Source organism: Populus trichocarpa, chromosome 7 (assembly GCF_000002775.5).
Source record: "Populus trichocarpa isolate Nisqually-1 chromosome 7, P.trichocarpa_v4.1, whole genome shotgun sequence".
In the NCBI taxonomy this organism is placed as follows: domain Eukaryota; kingdom Viridiplantae; phylum Streptophyta; class Magnoliopsida; order Malpighiales; family Salicaceae; genus Populus; species Populus trichocarpa.
Genome location: NC_037291.2, coordinates 13815647 through 13835530, shown reverse-complemented (window position 1 = coordinate 13835530; position 19884 = coordinate 13815647). Strand labels below are relative to the sequence as shown.

The following is a 19884-nucleotide window of genomic DNA, read 5'->3' as shown; positions in this document are numbered from 1 at the left end:
AATAACTTTTTGAGTTTTTAATTTTTTTTTAACTAAAACTAATACGAAGCTGAAATCTGAGCTTTTTTTCTCTTAAAAAATCAAGATTAACAAAAGATTGAGTTGATTATCAATAGAAATACCTCTAGCACTCTGTAAATATTGCAGAGTTCCCTTGAAAATATAAAATATTTCACAGCAAGGATGCTCAATCAATCTGTGCATATATTTTTATAATAAGCAGTTACTTTCTGTTACTTCTTCACTCTTCTCTCAGAGTTGATCATCATCAAATTATGAACCTCTTCCTTTTTTTTTATTTTCATTCTTTTATATTTTATCCAAAATTAACAAAAATAAATAATTAAAATAGATAAAACAACAACATTTGAATCTAATTTTGGGAGATTCAGTGGTGTGATGACTTGCAAGGTCGTTTTCTAAATGAAAATTGCATGTAAATTCTCTAGGAAAAATTTAAATTAAATCCAATAATTAAATCTAATGTTAGTGTTGTTTTCATCGGGCTATATAATCTGAAATCTAACACGTCCATGCTTCTTCGTGGACTTTATTCCAGAGGTGAACCTATTTGGTCCACAAACATGTCTGCAGCAGCACAAAGAACACCTTGTTGATCTTCATCAAATGAATCTCTTCCTTCTTTTTTATTTTCATTCTTTTATATTTTATAAGAAGTCGGCTCATTACTTGAACTGTTCGCATCAGATCATCTCAGTGTTTAGATCACGAGAATCCATCTTGTTTCCTTGAAAAGTTGCACCATTTTACAATTGGGCTTGAACCGAATACCTTCTTCCTTACATCCTATTCTAGCTCTTAACCACTTGTGTTAGCTAGCTTTATCAAAGTTGCACCATCTTGTTTCTCTTTTTATTTTTAATTATTTTTTTTAATTCCTCCAGTATATATTGAGAATATTTCCATCAGAAAAATTCATCAGAAATTTATTAATGAAAATATTCTCTTGATATTTCCATTTATACGTATTTATCGATTTTTTGATAATGTATATTATCGAATTAATTAGATGTGCTGTTTGAGATTAAGATATTCTTATGTCTAATATTTTAGGTTAAGATAATTCAAAAGTTGTTGTTTATGAGATTTCTTTATTATTTTTAGATTCCTTTCATAGCTAGGTTTCGAAAATTTTATTTTATTTGAGTTTTCATTAATTAGATCGTCATTAGGTCAGTTTAACTTGCTATTTAAATAATTTTGTATATTATTTTTTAGAGTAATTAAGAATCATCGATATTCAAGATTTATTAAATCAAAGTTCTCCATGCAGTTTAGCTCTAATTTTAAATTTCAAAAAACTCTATTTTTTATTCATTATACATTGCGTCGTACTGGAATTGTAAAAAGCACATGAGATTTTGATCTAGCATATATTAACATTCTTTTTTTTTTTATAGTAATCGAGAATATTATAAATAGGCGACCCCATTAAGAAGATGAGGGCTGAAATAAGAAAGATTACAGGGGGGGAATTAAATCATAAAGAGAGCGAGGAATTTACAACCCCGACTAGTTAGTCCAGTTCATGATACATTCAGGATTTCTATAAAGATCGGAACCCGTGTAACTGAAATTTTTAACAGAGGACTTCAACCAAAAGGCCAACCGATGAAAGGTGAGGTCAAAAATAACATCCCAATCTGGAGTTTTGGAGTCGAAGATCATATTGTTGCGCGCTATCCAAATTGACCAGTATAATCCTTTACAGAGAAGGGTAATTGCTTGACGTTGAAAATTTCCTTTTAATAGGCCGGACCATTCCTGAAGGTTATGATTTGGGTCTTTTGGCAGACAGCCTACACACCCAAACCATCTGAAGAGTCTACCCCAGAGAGACCAAGATGTAGGACAGAGATGGAAGAGATGATGTATAGTCTCAATCTCCTTGCAGCAGAAAGGGCAAAGAGCATCCTCATAATTGATGATTCTTCTCTTAGCTAAGAAATCTTTTGTGCAAACACTGCCGTTTAGGAGAAGCCATATGAACACATCTATTTTCGGAGGAGCAAACCCTTTCCAAAGCAGAGCAGGGGAGTGAAGGTTTGATGAAACAATTAAACCATCTAGAAGATGGCATCCTGAGGAGACTGTGTAGACGTTGGAGCTGTGGGATTTCCAAATCTTTCTGTCTTCACCATCAGAGAAGACTAGACCACGTTCCACTTCTGCTATCAAGCTTTCCCGCATACAGAGCTCGCGGGATCGAAGTGGTCTTCTCCAAGAAAGATTGATTGAGTTATCACTTTGGTTATGGACTTCTGCAATGCTTAAAGATTGCTGCAGGGAGAGGTTGTAAAGCCTAGGAAACATGAACTGAAGAGGGGCTGCATGGCCTAGCCAGGAATCAGACCAGAACCTGATGTTTCTCCCATCGCCCACCTTGAACCCGACATTGGATTGGAGGGGAGCGGATATGCTGTGATTTAAGGAAATTGCAGATACCAAGCCACACCAAGTTGGAGATAAAGAGCCTGCAAACACAGGAAGGCCATTTACGAAATATGGCCGGTGCTTTCGTAGGATAAGATCCTGCCAACCTCCTACCACTCTTTTATCAAGGTTCCAGAGCCATTTAAACATCAGAGCTAAATTTTTGTTTTGAATAGAACCCAACCCAAGACCTCCAAGCGACTTACTCTTAATTACCTTGTTCCAAGCAACCTTACAAATACCATGTGAATTTGAGGTGCCCTTCCAGAGAAAACGACGATTGATGGAGGATATAGCCTTTGTAATTCCCTTTGGCATAGTAAAAACAGACATGTAGTATAGAGGTAGAGAGTTTAAGACAGATTTAATAAGACATATTCTCCCAGCCATGCTCAGAAACTTCCCTTTCCATTTGCTTAACTTTGCTCTGATTGTTGACAATACCGGTTTCCAAGTGGAGAGCCTAGTTGGGTTAGCACCAAGAGGCAGCCCAAGGTATGTGACTGGGAAAGTGTCACTGCGACAGAAAATTGCGTTAGCCATACCTGAAGTGTATTCGTTGTCCAAATTAATTCCTATAAGTGAGCTCTTATAGAAATTAACTTTCAGCCCGGAAATGATCTCAAACCAGCGGAGGATCCTCTTGGCATGCAGAAGAGAGGAATAATCATTTGGCAAGAAAATCAAAGTGTCATCTGCATATTGCAAATGGGTTATGTGGTGCCCTGGAAATGTCTGCAAGCTTTTGAAGTAACCCGAATCAGATGCCCTGTTGAATAAAACCGATAGCCCCTGAACTGCTATGTCAAATAGGAAAGGAGAGAGGGGGTCCCCTTGCCTGAGACCCCTCTCCACACTGAATTCGCTGCTAGGAGAGCCGTTTATGAGGATGGCCAATTTAGATGTGGACAAACATTCAGAAATCAGATTCCTCCAGTGAGAGCCGAAACCCATATAATCCATGGTAGAATCGATATGCTCCCACAATATCGAGTCGAAGGCTTTATGAAAATCTACCTTTAGCAAAAACCCGTGGTCCTTCCTGCTGCGAATAGTATGGACAACCTCGTTTGCTATCATGAACCCATCTAGAATCTGACGCCCCGCAATGAAAGCAGACTGGTTTACACTTATCACATCTGGCAAGACACTTCTGAGCCTAGTGGACAATAGTTTTGCCACTATTTTATACAACCCATGAATCAAACTAATCGGCCGGAATTGGGAGAATCTGCACGACCCCTTAGTCTTCGGAATCAACGTTACAAAGGATGAGCCAATCCCCTTTGGTAATTTACCTGTTCTGAAAAATTCTTTGACCATCATAAAGATGTCGGAGCTGATAAGATTCCATGTCTTTTTATAGAAGGAGAAGGTGAACCCATCAGGACCGGGGGCTTTTGAACCGTCACAATCCCATACAGCTTGCTTCACTTCCTCCAATGAAGGTAATCTTTCTAACCAAACTGATCTTGCTTCTGAGATTTTAGAGAATCCCGAGCCCCCCATTTCCATTCTTTCGCATTGTGGCTTGGTAAACAGAGATGAGAAGTAGTTGACAACACCCTCTTTGATGTCATTTGGAGAGACTAGAAATCTATCATTCAGTTCAATCGTGCTGATTTGGTTGCGGCCATTCCTCAAACTTGCCGAAAGGTGGAAGAAACGAGTGTTTTTATCCCCCATTTTGCACCAATTTTGGCGGGATTTCTGTCTCCAAATATCCTCAATCTTCCTGCTGACCTCCCAAAGCTCGGAGTTCAGATTCTTAAGCTTTGATTTTTCAGTCTCAGACAAGAGGCAAACCTCGCTTAAATCTTCGATGGTTGTGATGGAGTTCTGAATGTCTTCAAGTTTTGTATTTTGATTACCGAAAGTGGATTTGTTCCATTGTCTCAGTTTTTTCCCCAAAGTTCCTAGTTTCTTTACCAATCTATAGTCCCCTGGAAATTCCTTGCAGCTATCAGACTAGAGGATCTGAAAATCAGCTAAGAATGAAGGGTGAGACAACCAACAGTTAAGGAAGCGGAAAGGCTTCCATCCCCAATCAACCTTTGGTGTCTGAAGAAGCAATTGACAGTGATCAGACATCCCCCTAGGGTAGCGGCTGAGTGATAAGAATGGAAATTAAAGGTGGAACTCTGGAGATGCAAAGGCCCTATCGATACAGCTCATGGAACCCCCCCTAAACCAAGTGAAACGGCTGCCCTGCAGTTTGAATTCAATCAGAGCACAATCGGATAGGAATTTACGAAGAGCAGCTGACCCTGAATGATTAATATAGCCGCTACTTCTCTCATGAGCATGAAGAGTTTCATTGAAATCACCTATCACAACCATTGGTAAATCAAAGGCAAACTTCAGAGTGGTGATGTCTTCCCACAGCTTAGCACGGTCTTGCACAGAAGAAGCAGCATATACACCAACTACCATGCAGTTAAAGGAAGAATTAACATGTTTGCCGCTTAGGCTGATCCATTGGCCCCCAAATTCTATGGAATTAACCTCAAAGATAGAGCTATCCCACATAACTATGATCCCTCCTGATTTGCCAACAGACTCTAGAAAAGCCCATTTAACAGTTACAACATTCCACAGATTTCTGATGAAGGAATCGCAGCAGTTATCTTTTTTTGTTTCTAATAGAAAGCAGATGCCAACATTACTGTTGAGCAACCTATTCCGGATGGAATATCGTTTGTTCAACATACCCAACCCACAACTGTTCCAAGCAAAGATATTCATAGATATAGCAAGACCAAGCCTGATCAAACTTAGTAGGGTGAGGGACTTACAGTTGATTGATTGATGTCCACTCGTCTACTTCTCTATCAATGTTCCCCCGAACTCCCTCTTCATACCCTATAAGATCTTGGTAGATTCCCAATCCCAGAGCCGCTGCATCATGTAACATTTCCCGAGTCTCCTTGTCTCTATCAAAACCATCAGCCTGATTATCCTTGTAGGCTGCTTCAAACCGAACATTTCCTTGCTTAATTCCTGAATTGAGGGAATCAAAGGAGACACCTTTCTCGGTAGTGTTGGCTACACTACCGCTAGCTTGCAACACTTTCAGTTTCCTTGTTTTGCCTCTAGCATTCCTGTTGTTTTCTTTGATCGATTCTGAGGAGGCCTGCTGGCTGCACTGAGAGTTCAAAGGGCTTGGTAGAATAGTATGTGCATCACTGGTCTCTGTATCCATGGAGGCATGATTTGGGGTAATATCTGCATGTTTATCAGAAGATGACTTAATAGCAGGGGATGAGCTATTATCTTTTAGATATTTGTTTCTGTAGGAGTCAGGAGCAACATCTGTTAAGCCTCTGTTAGCCAAAGCATGTCTGTTTTTCTTCACTTTCTTCCTTTTTATGCATGTATATTTAGGGCCAATTCTTCTGATTGGTCTAAGCTTCTTCCTTTTTCTTTCCTTTCGTTCCATATCCACCACTTCTTGAGGTTCCGCCAGATCACGTATGAAATCCGAGTAGGAGTTCCGCAATTGATTCTGATCTAAATTCAAGGTTCTTGCTGATTTGGAGGAGGACCTTAAATCCTGGGATGAAGAAGTGTTACATAGCCTTGTTCCTTTCACTTGGCCTGTGATGCCTTTTTTTCCAGTGCCCACTCCTGTAACTGATTGTACTGAGACATCTGTGCTGCTGTCACTGTCGGTTGCCTCTTGCATGTTTTCCTGTAATCTGTTATCGTGTGACATTGTAGGGGGTGGCTGATATGTATCATTGTGTATTTGTTGATCTGTCGTCTGGAGGTTATGTGTTTCATCTGTTTCAGGGAAAAGGCATGCGTTTTTTGAAATTGTGTCAGTTTGATCCCAGTTGTTTGTTGGCCCAGTGTGCCCCTGACAAAAGATGAGAGAGAAATCACTATCCATATCCGTCTTTTGTTGCTCTGTTATAGTAGTGTTCGTTGCACAAAGGTCACCGCCAGGGTCAGTAGTCTTTAAGCCCGCTGCCGTGACCTCATCTGAAGTGGCAAAGTCGCTGCATGACTCTTCATCTAATGTTGCAGTAATATCCATTGAATGTTTGATTGTAGACAGTAGGGGACAAAAATCCGGTTTCATTTCCATGATTGAGATATCAAATTCGTCGCCATCTAAAACCAATAAAACATGCTCATTTAGAGTTTCAAAGGAAGTTGTGCTCAGCAACACTTTTACTCCCGTGAGCGATCCTTGGCTCACGCTGGTGATGTCGTATCCAACCATCTTCCCTGCTTTCTCAATAATGGATTCAATACATCTGCGGTTCCATCCTATCAAAGGTAATCCCAGTATAGACACCCACACAAATCTATCTGTAGCTTTAGCTCCCTTTTTCCATGGTTTCAGATGAGAGAATGATGTTTTCAAAACAGAGGATCCATTAACCAGCTCTTTCTCCATAGATTCTCGATTTGAAAAGGTAATGACTGCTTGGCTTGCTCCCAGAAAACGGAAGCCCACTGTCTGCCTAATATTTTTTAGAACCATATGCTCAAGGTGAGCATAGTCCACGTTTGTGTTTATGGATCCCACTAAACTTCTCAGAAGCCATTCCTTGTCATCAAGGATAGACTCATAGTACACCGTCTTCTTTGGGTGCATTGTGTCAGAGAGAGCTTCAACAAATGTCCGGGAGTCCCTGAAGGTGAGTTTAGGCATGGCTTTTGGTTGTGGTTTTATAACAAGGTCTGGTTTTTTCCTTTCTGGATCTTTTTGAAATCTGACTGGGTTTGCACGAATTTTGTATGAATCGAACCAGATAAGGTTCAAACTGTCACAAATTTCAGATTCTTTTAAAGTGGAGAGGAAGGAAACAAAGCCAAACCGTCTCCCTCGTGATGTTTTTTTCCTGGAAACAAAAAGATTGGTAACATGACTAATCTTTGAAAGCCTCCTTTTGAGGTCATGATAATCTAACCATGATGGGAAACGTTCAAAAAAGAACTTAGAAGGGGCAAAGACTGGGAAGGTTGTGTTAGAAGGAGGATTGTTGTTCTGGACGTTTCTGGTTTGGTGCACAGTTGTCGGGAGGCTTAGTGTAACAGGGGGGATGGAAGGTTGTTGTGGGTGTTTAGGAGGAGGAGGGGGAGGGGGAGGGAGAGGGTAAGGATCTGTGAACTTGGAAGTTGTGTTGACCAGTATTTGAGAGGCTAGAGTGTTTAGAGTATGTAGAGTTGTAAGAGTCTGGTTTGCAGTGGTGAGCGAAGGGTTTTTGGATGGGAGCATGTTTGCAGGTAACACCTTTACTTCTCTATTTGTGGAAATCAAACATTACCAAAACAGGGAACTAAGTTTCCCAGCAGTAGCTAGCAGAGCTGTATTCCCATCATTCTTGTGAATACAGAGAAAGTGGTGGTGGGTCGACTGAGTTAGCGGGGAGTGATGGGCTGAGGTTTGTTTAGAAAAAACAGAGGAAGAGAGGGGGAAGATCTTGTGGGGAGCGGCTGGTTTTATTTCTCTAGTTTTGGTCAGGGAAGGGAGAGTGAGATCTGTCGGTTGAGGGAGGGGAAAACTTTGACTGATGAGAGGAGGGAGAGGTGTTGAGAAGGGGAGGCTTATGTTTGTAGTGGGCGGCGGCTCTTTTCAAAATGTGAATCTAATTACCACAAACCAAAATCAAGAGCAAAAACTGACGAAGATCTTCAAGCTAAAGCAAGTTAGATTCCAAACCAAAACCAAGGCAGTTGCTGGTGGTGGTGCTGCAGCACGAGATGCTCCTCATTGCTGCTGAGACAAGTGGTCACGCTTCTGGATCCACCGCCAGTGCTGGAGCCGCCACTGCTGGAGCCATCACTGCCACTGCCTGACCAGTTGGAGATGCTGGATCCGTTGCTGGTTGAGGTGGATCTGGATCTGTTGCTGCTGCTGCGTTGCTAGAGCTCCTTGCCGCTGGATCTTAGTGTAGGGTGTCCTTTAAAATCTTTCCTCCTTTCCTTAAGTTTATTGCTAGCCTTTTCTGTCTTGCTTCAGCCAATTGTGTTGGGAGCCAGTTAGAGATGCTGGATCCGCTGCTGGTGAAGGTGGATCTGGATCTATGGCAGCTGAGAGGGAGGTTTACTTTACTGTAGCAACTTCCATGGTGTAGCCACTTTATCCCCAGAACTTACAAGTCATTTATGTATGAACGCATTGATGCTTGGGATGTATGAAGGAGGAAAAGCTATCACTGCAAAAGCCTGCTAGGAGCTGTTTGTTGCTGTTTGTGGGGATATGAGGATCTCTCTCTTTTATATTAACATTCTTCTAAGACTAATTAATGTCAAATAGATAGAGTTGACGTTTGAAAACGAGATGTTGTTGCTCTTATTTTATAAAAGCATTTTTGAACTTTAAACTCATTACAATCTGTATTTTTAATTGTCTAATTATGCCATATTTTTTGTCTCAAATTTTTTTTTAAAAAAAAAACAACTTGTCGATATTGTTGAAAAATAATATAAATTATATTTTAAAACCTAAAATTCTAGATTGAAATAATTTTTTGACATGATATCAGAACCTCAATGACCAAGCAATTACGAGTTCGAATTTCACTATCTTTATTTATTTAATAAAAATTAAACATAAAATAACGTAAGTCTGTGTAAATTTCAAGATGAAAGAGTTTTTATTTAAGAAAATGTATTGGAGAATAATATAAATTATATTTTAAAATCACATTTAATAATTTAAATTTTTAGATTAAAATTCTTCTTTTATAATAACTTTCATTAGAAACTACTTCAAAAAATTAGACTAATTCCACTTTAATTTGATGAACATCAGTTGATACCATCTCGTGGCTGTATATCCTGTGATCATGCTAGTCAAAAGAATGGATTCCTCTTCTGTCAATCGTAACATTAACTAATGGGAGAAACTCATGGGATCATAAAACCACACAGAAAACTTTTTATTTAATAATAGAACTTTTTATTCAATAATACATGAAAGTGCGAACACATAAAATAAGGGTTTCATTCCCTTATAGTGTCCGTCAACATTCTCCAAGTGATTAAGCATTGACAAAAGGGTATATTTCATATCTGAAATTGCAACTCCCACTGACAACTCTGCCACCTTCTTTCCCGTCACAGCAGCTTGGAAGTTCACCGATTATACCATCGAGGCATTTCTTACAAACAGCACTAGAAAGATCCCGAGTGCACTGGACCAAGCCATATAGCTTGGTTGATTCTCCTAGCTCCATCCCTCCTGTTGCGTACAACTTGGGGGTTGCTTTAGCTTTATTGGCAAGCTGGGTCAAAAGCTCTTTGGTCTTTTCATTGAATGGAACTGGCTCACTTACAGCATTCACGTTCCACATATAGAACTTGTTTCCATTATCAATTTGGCCAAAGAATCCTTTGTTTGAGTACTTCAAAAGACAGTTATCATACCAAATGATGGCCGCTTTATTGTATGGACAGCGCTTTCGAATCTCACTGCCTGCCTCAACAACACAGGTCTTGCAATCTGAGGTTGAGGCGTCACCTCTACAGAGAGCGAGCCCATATGCTTGGACCGGTTTCTGGCCTTTTGAACCCATACCAAAACCTGTACGAGGGGCTTGATAGTAGAGGAAACTAGTAAGCTTGTTTAGGTTGGATTCATATGGGCCATTGGCAGTGAAGTTCTCAGGAGTTGAACAGAAATGGAAAAGTGGGTCAGCTCCAAAACCAGTGTGGACAAGGAGAGAAAAGGCTAAGAGACATAGAAAGGAGGCGAAGTTGGAGAAAGACATGGTTGCTAGAACTGATTGATGGGATTAAACTTGGGATAATACTGGGATATATAAAGCAAAAGAAGCATTGACTTCGGTGAGGTTAAGGGGTTGATTCAACCTTCGTCTAGAAGACTGACTTAAAGACTTGGGCAGTGGAAATCAACTGGTTACTTTTCAGCTCCTTGTATTGTAAATTCTAGCTAAAACCCACTGCCACATGATAATGGCGGCAGCTGCCAACTTATTATGGCTGGTCAATAACTATGCTGGCCGCAGTTTCTGACAGAGCAGGTCCAATCTTATTGTTTTTGCATGCATGAATTATCACTAATTATGTGGATCATCGCTTAATAGTTGGTACTTAATTATTTTAAAATTGCCCACGGTCTTATATAAGCACAATTCATGTGTCCAACCATCCTGCTTGGACCGATCGGATAGATGCCGGCACAATCAAATAGTTTGAAGATAATAATGAGAAATGTAATTTAATTGGTTAGATTCTGAATTTATTTTTTAAAAATTACTAGTTGAAGTTTTATAAACTTCAGGATCACTGGAGATTTAAATGGTTGTTAACTTCAGAGCCTGTAGAATTAATCAACGTACGCACAAATTGATCCAAATATTTATATTAATAAAAAAAATTAGTATGAAGATAGCTCAATGACTTGATATGTGCTGGTAGGCCTAAATATTAAGGAATAAGACTACATTAACTCTTCACTTTGAATTTAAGGATGTTGAACTTGATTTCACACATCTTTATGCATTTTTTTTTTTTAACAATTTAACTTGAGTCAATGATGTTGTTTTCATCAAAATTAACGCCATCAATTACTATTGTTTTTTGATGTACAATGTTATTTGGATTGATAATTTGATTAAGAAATAAGAATAGTACAAGGGTGACATGGAGAATAATCAAAGTATAAAGGGTTAGATATGAGTTTTACTTTTTTTTTTATTAATATGGATATTCGAACCATCTTGTGCATATCTTAACTAATTTCACGGATCCTGAAATTAACGATCATATAAGTTTTAAGTGACCCTGAGATTTATAAGAGTCGAATTGATAACTTTTAAAAAAAATTCTAAAACTTAACTAGTTAAATTATACCTTTCAGAATTAGATATACAAGCTTTACTTCTTTGTCGAGAATTGGTAAAATGTTCATAGTAAGGTAATAAATCAGTGTTATGCACTGTATCAACCATGAAGTGCAAAGTGCCAAATAAATGTGCAAGTAGTGCAAGTGGTAGTGCAGTGCTCTGAATCCTAGCTTTGAGGGTTGACTCGCTAACTGGATACCTGAACTAGGCTAGGTTTCTTTCCAAAATTAAGCATAGTAAAAACTGGTTGATACAGTGAGTTAACGTGTGATTAAAAAAATGACATCTAACTGTTTTTTTAAAAAAAAAATATTCAAAACAACATCATTAAAAAAAATATATGCTTAATTTTCTAACTTTATTTGTCAACAAAATATATTCTATTACATATTCCATTGGAAATGCTCCTTAATTGTTAATAGAATATTTAGTCAGAAATTTTCTATCGCCTATATTGTCGAAATGTGAGCAATCATTTCTGATAAAAACATCAACAAAATATTCTGATGGAAGATTTCATTAGTGTTTTTATCAGAAATTTCAAAACTTTTTATAACTTTCTAATAAAATGGACCTAATATTTTTTAAAAAAATACCAACAAAATTAAGAAATAGGAGTGTACGACACAAAAGGCAAGAAAAATGGCCCAGGCTTGAAACAGACCTAACTGATCTGGGCTATTTAAGCCCACATGTCTACATCTTTTTGTATCGGGTCCAATTGGTTTTTTTCTTTTTTATCTTATTTTAGCCCATGCGCCTGGGTTTTATTGCAAATAGGCTGGTGACTTTTTTATTATTATTATTATTATTTGTCATTTAGGTTTTTTTTGTTTTTTTATCTTTATTTTTTTTTCAATTACATAAGTAAATATTAAGTTTTTTTTTAATTATGTCTTATTGGATTGATGATAATTTAATTTTGTACTTTTAATTATAGAGCAAAATTAAAAGATTAATTGTATCTAGCGGAGTCCATAACTCTATTCACCGATTTTATGGATTAATTAGGATGAAGTTCACTTGTTATTTTTTTTTTTTGAATATGTTCAATTAACAAGAATATGTCGAGATATGATTTAATTTTAAATTTAAATTAAATAATAAATCGAGATGAAAGAATGAAAGTTAACCCTTAAGTTAGATTTAAAAATAATATAAATTAGCAACTGTGATTTTAAAATCTTAAAAAAAAAATGTTCAAAGGTATGAAGTGAATTAATCAAACAATACAAGAGAACTTTATTAAGACTTAAAATCAAACAAACACTTGAATTATTCAAGATTAAATTTCATGTATTCTTAGCTAGTTAGCTAGAACACTTATTTCTATAGTATTTCTTTCATATTGATCATTAAACCCTTAGAACAGCACAAGAGCTTAAGCTTTAACAAATGGATAAATCTCATATCTAACCGTACAACTCCCACCAGTAACCCTACCCCCTTCTTTTCCACCAGCAAAACCTTGAAGCTCACTTATAGCACCATCAAGACACTTCTTACAATTAGCACTAGAGAGATCCCTTGTGCATTGAGCCATTCCGTAAAGTTTCTTCGATCCCCCAAGGCCCAACTCTCCAGTGGCATACATTTTCCTTGCGATATAAGCCTTGTTTGCCAGTTGGCTCAACAAGTCCTTTGTCTTCTGATTAAATACCACTGGATTGCTCACATTTCGCACGTTATACAAGTAGATCTTGTTTTGGCTGTCAATCTGGCCAAAGAAGTCCTTGTTTGAATACTTCAGTAGACAGTTATCGTAAGCGATGAATCCACTTTTACCGTATGGGCATCGCTTGCGGATCTCCCTGGTTGCATCAGCAACACAGGCACTGCAGTCCGAGGATGAGACATCTCCTCTGCAAAGAACGAGCCCATAGGGTCGGTCTAGGTTTTTCTGACCTAAAGAACCAAGGGCAAAGCCTTCCTTAGCTGGTGCAAGTTGGTAGAAAGAACTCATTAGAACGTCCAAGCTTGTTTTATAAGAGCCATAGTTAGCAGTTGATTTCTCGTTGCCTGAACAGCTACTATATAGAGGGTCAACTCCAAGAACATTTTGGAGAAGTATAGAGAGAGTTAGAAGGTAGAGAGAGGAGGTGAATCTGGAGGAAGACATTGTCTGAACTACTTAATCTATATATCAGAGAGCTGGAATAGTTGGGTTTGATGAGGTTGGGAGGATATGATAGCTTGTATTTATAGTGGTAATCTCCATGTTAATTAAGGATTAATTAAAGGCTGGGAGGATATTGCATGAACTTGTCTAATTTTGAATTTGCCAGCTGCTCAAGTTGACAAGAATTGTTCAAGGATTTTATGGGAGGATTGCGGAACTTGTATAGTTAATCAAGAAAGAAACAATCTTAGGGAGGTAATTAACTAAGAAAATGTCAATAAACCAGAAGGATTGTTTTATTTTATTTTAATTTTTTGTATGCCGCACGCAAAGGCGAGTAAATTAAGCACAAATTAACAGGTGCTCCTAGTCAATATCTATATATACACTGACTTTATGTTTAACGCTTCGATCTTAACATAATTGTTTCTTGAATATTAAACATATTTTTAGCCCTGCAAGCTTCCAAGAAACAATAAATTAATTTCTTTTAGAGCTTGTAAATGGATAAAACATGTAATTTGACCAAGACAAGTAATTAAAAATCAAGATTAATTTTTATATAACCTCCTAGAGCTGGAGTTGGCCTTGCAAAATGTTTCCAGATATTCATTTAATCAGCAAGCAAGACAATGCAAAGAGTTTCCTATATATAAAAACTATAAGAATGTGTTTATCAAAATCAATACCACAAAGATATCTTCTTCTTCTGTATAATAATAAGAAAATAGTCGTTTAGAAGATCCCCTAAAAAGTGGAATGAATTGCGTTACAAATGAGATAAGATGAGATAAGAGGTAACAAAAAAATATATAATACGAAAGAGCTACCAAATAAATAATGTGTATTTATTCATATTTGAATATTGTTTATACTACGAATGAGATCGTTATCAATATAACTGAAATTATATTAACTATATTTTAGTCAAACCGATATTCTATACATGTTCGAGGAGAGCTAGAATTTAAAATTTTAATATAAATACATTTTTGTTAAAAACCATATCATTTTTTATAAGTTAAACACTCAATATTATACCAAGAAAAAAAAGAGATTCCAAGCCCAAGTCTAAAATCTATATTTCACTAAAGAACATCATTAATAACAAATCAATAAATTCAGAGTCTATGTGATTTAACCACTACTCCCCATCATTGTAAGAATTTTATCCATAATTACCAGTATACTAGAATAATGTAATAACAAGTCATTTAGGGTGTTTCAGAATATGATAACGGTTGTTTTTCAAAATGTTTTTTCTTGAAAATACATTAAGATAATATTTTTTATTTTTAAAAATTATTTTTGACATCGGCATATTAAAATGATCTGGAAATATCAAGAAAAAATTAATTTAAAATAAAAAAAAATCAAATAAAATTAAAACATAAAAATAAACAGGGTGGAAGTCTTCCGCTCACAGAATGGATAAATGAATTGATCTTGATCCTGTAATAATACGACCAGGAAGATATCTAATGTTATTAAATTCATGGGGTTTGTAACCAAATCTCGTTTTAAGTGTCTTTTCAGTCAAATTACGTTGTTTAGATTTGATTGTAAGCGAAGAACCACAAGAAAGCATTGTTTATTTTGAATAGAATATCCAAAAAAACTGTGCTGTGCTCTCATGAAAAACTATTTAACAAATTTGGGAGAAACAGTCATGTTAAGGATATCCATGGGCATGATATGATCACGTCAACTAATTTTATATATATATATATATATATATATATAACTCATTTGGGATGATTTTTTAATTTAAATCGTTGCCTAAAAATTATTTTTCACAAATAATTTATGACAGTATAAACTGAAACAATTTCAAGTTAGAAGCATGTTTAGTGAAAATAACTAAGATTATTTTTTAAAAAAAATAATTCATAACATAAATTAAAACTCTCTACTTTTAATTAAATCAAAACTTTAACTCAATTTTGTAAAAAAATAATTATTTAAATAAAAAAATAATTCTAACTAAACATATTTCTAATGTTTTTTTTTAATCAAGAACAAAAAACTCAATTTAAATCGATTTACCTTGCTTGCCTTAGTCGTTATGCCTTATTTATTTTATGAGGTTTTTTGTATAATTTTAATTTAATATCTTAAATGTTTTATTATTATTTTTTTGTAATTAAGTTTTGATTTTAATAATGTAATGAGTATTATGAATTATTATTATTTTTAATTATTAATGATAAGCTTTGAGTTATCATTTAATTTTATTAGTTTTGAATAATATAATATTTTAAAAAAATATAAAATACTGTATATTTTTAAATAACTTATCTTTTTAATATATCCATTTAACTTGAGGCTTAGTTTAAGCTGGGGGTGTCATTTCAACACTATTTTTACATTGTTCGTCATTTCATCATCAGAACTTTAAAATAATCAAATACAACATTTCCAGTCCCTAGTCTTTTCTGTATAATCAATTCCATGCTCAATAAATAAATAAATAAAAGGAACTTGATTGAAGATTGACTGGTCCAATTCCATGGACAATTCAATACGCGGGGTGATGCCATGGAAGAAAACACATCAATAGTTGCCATCACCACCTTAGTTGACCAGTAAGCTGATCATGTCTAGTTGTCTTCACGGCATAATAAACAGGCTTATGCCATAGACAATCCAGCCTTCCGGCCCCTTCACGTAACTCATGGAAGCTTTAAAATATTCCCAGAGCACTACTACTATTCATGTATTTCCTTGTCTTGTAGGATCATGCTTGGATTAGGTGCACCTCAAAGGAAAGCCATCCCTTCTTTCACATGGACGCCACTAACCACTCCATGGATTATTTGACTTCTTGGCCTCACTTGGAATCTGTCTCCTGCTTCCATCTATGTCTACATATGTGAACGAGCGCATAAATAATTTGACAAGCATGGTTATTTCGTAAGAATTACATTAGCCAATTTCCCTCAACTTCCATATGGTTGAAACATGTTCGACTTATTCAACAAGCTAGGTTTTGGCTTGCGAGGCTTTCCTTTACCTGCATGCGCGCGTTTGAACGTTCTAAGATCAGTAACAGAAGTTTTAGTTTGTCTGCAGAATTATCTCAAATTCCCTCTGATTTATAACACATGATGCATATAACAAGCTGTTGATTTCCCAGTTGGTTCAAGCAATTAGCATGTTTTGATATGATTAAAGTACACCAAGTCAAATGAGAGGAAAAGCTGCACCTAAACTTCTAGCAGATCATGGTGACTGGTGAGCACAACAATCCACCTCTTGCAGGGTGAGAAACAATATCATAAGATACTGAACAACCTGTCATTACATTGCCATAACAGTTGAACCAAATCCAACTTGGAAACCATTAATTGATAGTATTATCTTCATGCCAACAAGTATCCTCTTTTGTCACTTGTGTCTCTATAAAAGGAATCCCTATTGAAGCCAAACACTCAGAGACTTTTTTCTGTGATAAACATTCTACATTGTATCTGTATCTTCTGCAATTTCCTGTTTCATAGCCACGTTATTATTGCGATGGTGAGAACATTCACCAGCTTGGCCCTTATGGCCATGATGCTAAGATTGGCCATGGCTGCTAATTATACTGTTGGTGGTCCAAATGGTGGATGGGATGCAACCACAAACCTGCAAGCTTGGGCAGCATCAAATCAATTCTTAGTTGGAGATAACCTCAGTGAGTTTCTAATTTATCCTGCTGGTATTTTTGCGTTAAAAAGACATGAGTTTTGAACACCCCAATCTCTGCATTGTTTGAAAATGTATCGGGACTAACTCGTTATCTATTTCAGTCTTCCAGTATGGACTCGTGCATGATGTGAATGAAGTTTCAAAGGCAGACTATGACTCCTGCCAGATAACTAGCCCACTAAAGTCATATAGTGGTGGCACAACAGTCATCCCTCTTTCTTCTCCTGGCAAGAGATACTTCACCTGTGCAACACCAGGACATTGTGCCGGAGGTATGAAGCTTGAAATAGACTCTCTTGCAACTTCTACCCCACCACCGGCCTCTCCCTTAACCCCGCCACCAGCCTCTCCCTTAACCCCACCGCCAGCTTCACCAAGCCTTCCATCACCTCCAACTACTTCGACTCTACCACCTGCTTCCACCGACATTCCTCCCGCTTCCTCTCCAGCTCCAGAAATTTTTAATCTCTCACCATCACAATCACCAGAAATGACTCCAACAATGTCTCCTTCAGCCCCGCGTACCTCACCATTGACCAGTCCTACACCATCTCCTGCAACTGCCCCTTCTATAGATGGTTTTATGAAAACACCTCTCGCGTCATCAGCTAGCAAAGAAAGTTTGCAACGCAGTCTCACAATGGGAATCAGCCTAGTTATCATGATGATACTTCTAGCTATCTAAGCATTGAAAGAAGATTCTCCAGACACTCCCTTTTCTGAGTTCATACTTTAAGCTTGAGCATGAGCATATTTTCCTTGTATTTCTTTCAATGTATCTGATGTTTTCTGAATTCGAATGAAACATTCTTGAAAAACAGTTAATTATTGTTGTTTTGCATTAATATCTACAAATGAGACTGAGATCATCATCAATCTGCAAATGAATCAATGCAACAAGCAAATAATATCCTAGTGTCCAGAAATCTGATTTCTGTGCAACTATCAGAAAAGGTAACTGACCTGATTAACTGCTCTTCTGCTACCATCTGAAATTCTACCTAACCCAGACCCATAGTTAGCTCGATTACATTTCTATAAAGCACTCAACTTTCCCCGCGATCTTCTATATAAAACAATTGATCTTCTAAATGCATCAGAAAGTGTACCTTGATACCATTTCTGTCAAGTATGCAAGCATCCGCGCTTAGTTCATGCTTAGGGAAGGTTTAACCAAAGAAACAAAGAGTTGAGGCAGACCTGAACATTAAATTCTAAGACAATTCAAGATAACTTTGATTACAGGTGACCTTTAGGAACCTTTACTCATACAGAGAAGATGAAGGAAAGAATTTGGCTTTGGTTACCTTGATTCAACAGGATCAAAATATTGGTTTTTGCTTGTCACATTGTAGTCTATCTGCGCTAACCTATCAGTTCCCCCCCATTAGTTCATTGCAAGACTAACTAAGCTCGATTTTTCATAACTTAAATACAAGTATATGCATGCTTGGAAATGATACGAAAAATGAATCAACCATCCTCATAAAGTATACATACCATCATGAATGTTTTCCAAATTAAGCAACTGGGAGGCGAGACATATGAGATTCTGCTGTGTCAACTGCAACAAGTGTCATGAGCCACATTGCAACACCAAGGTAGCTGATGGAAGGCATAATCTTGTTACCAGAAGCTTGTTCTTAGGAAGCAAATGCAACTGGAATTGCAAGGTACGAGGCAGAAATCTTGGTGATGAAGAGATAGCTCTGACTTGAGTCTTGACACTCTAACCTCTCTTTGTCTGCCTTTAGCCCCTGCTTCTCATTCAAAACCTTGAATTTATCCCCAAATCCAATGTGAAAAGTGAAATCTAAGGGACAGAATACTTAATGAGAGAAGATCAAGATCAACAAGCAAGCCTCTCTTTCAGCTACCTTTTCAGCAATTTCTCCTGACAGGCTTTGGAGCCAAATGAATTGAATGATTCAGTTCTCAACATAAACAAATATTTGATTAGTATATCCCTTGACACAAGACTGATAATTGCATTTATTGCAATAAACAAGGGCAATTCAAGATCACTAATTCCTTGACAAGGCTTAAACCATAACTCCATAAGAGCGAAATTACTCTCTTGTTCTGTCAGGGACCATGAGATTTCTGGTACAATTCATTTCAGGCACACAGGTTAGTTTAAAATTTTAGAATGAAATCCAATAACAAACTATGCTAAAGATTCCAGCACTTTGTTTGCATTATAATCATTGCCTCAAGCAATTGGTCTAGTTCTACAGCCAGTGTAAGGAACAGACTGTCATGAACAGTAAAAACGGGGGCCCCATGAAATGGCCATCATTTCTGGAAATTACTCTCCTTTTCGCAAGTCCTCCAAAAAATCAAGCACACCACCCAAGGAAATGGCCCTCATGCACGTCTATGTGCTGTGCTTGTCTCTGTTGGGAGACATGCGAAGCCGTTTGCTCCTCGATAAAGCTTGCGCACCATAATGGCATAGCTGATTGTATTATTTTTTAACCATGTATTATTTCACATTTACCTAATCTCTTCAAATCTTGAACAAAGTTGTCAATCTTATGTGAAAAGGGGGTTGTCCAATTGATTTAGGAGCCATTTGGAATTACAGGCGTTTCCCTAAAGTTTTTTAAAAAACATTACATAAAATTAATTTTTTTATATTATTAAATTGTTTTGATATACCAACGTTAAAAATTATTTTTAAAAATTAAAAAATTATTATTTTTAATTTATTTTCAAACAAAAAACATTTTAAAAAATAACTATTATTATACTTTCAAATACTTTTTTACTAGGTTAATTCATAGAACACCGGAT

General features: G+C 36.7%; 3 protein-coding genes across 4 annotated transcripts in view; 1 reads left to right on the top strand and 2 right to left on the bottom strand.

Moving 5' to 3' along the window:
* LOC18100868 (cysteine-rich repeat secretory protein 38) overlaps positions 1-13466 on the bottom strand; it is a 41005-nt gene extending 27539 nt beyond the window's left edge. For both annotated transcript variants that reach the window (XM_052454433.1, XM_052454434.1), the window contains exon 1: positions 13185-13466. In XM_052454433.1, the coding sequence (XP_052310393.1) occupies positions 13185-13398 (214 nt within the window). In that variant the 5' untranslated portion in view covers positions 13399-13466. The remainder of the gene's footprint in view (positions 1-13184) is intronic.
* LOC18100867 (cysteine-rich repeat secretory protein 38) lies at positions 9324-10230 on the bottom strand. Its single transcript, XM_006380257.3, has one exon. The coding sequence runs from the start codon at positions 10179-10181 to the stop codon at positions 9453-9455; it is 729 nt and encodes a 242-aa protein (XP_006380319.1). The 5' UTR covers positions 10182-10230; the 3' UTR covers positions 9324-9452.
* A 3337-nt stretch (positions 13467-16803) lies between the features above and the next one.
* Positions 16804-17913, top strand: LOC7486049 (uclacyanin 1; the record flags this gene model as incomplete). The annotated part of the gene is made up of 2 exons (XM_024605100.2): positions 16804-17074; positions 17190-17913. Coding segments are annotated over 2 exons (855 nt in total), but the record flags the coding sequence as incomplete, so codon positions are not given.
* Positions 17914-19884: the final 1971 nt, after the last annotated feature.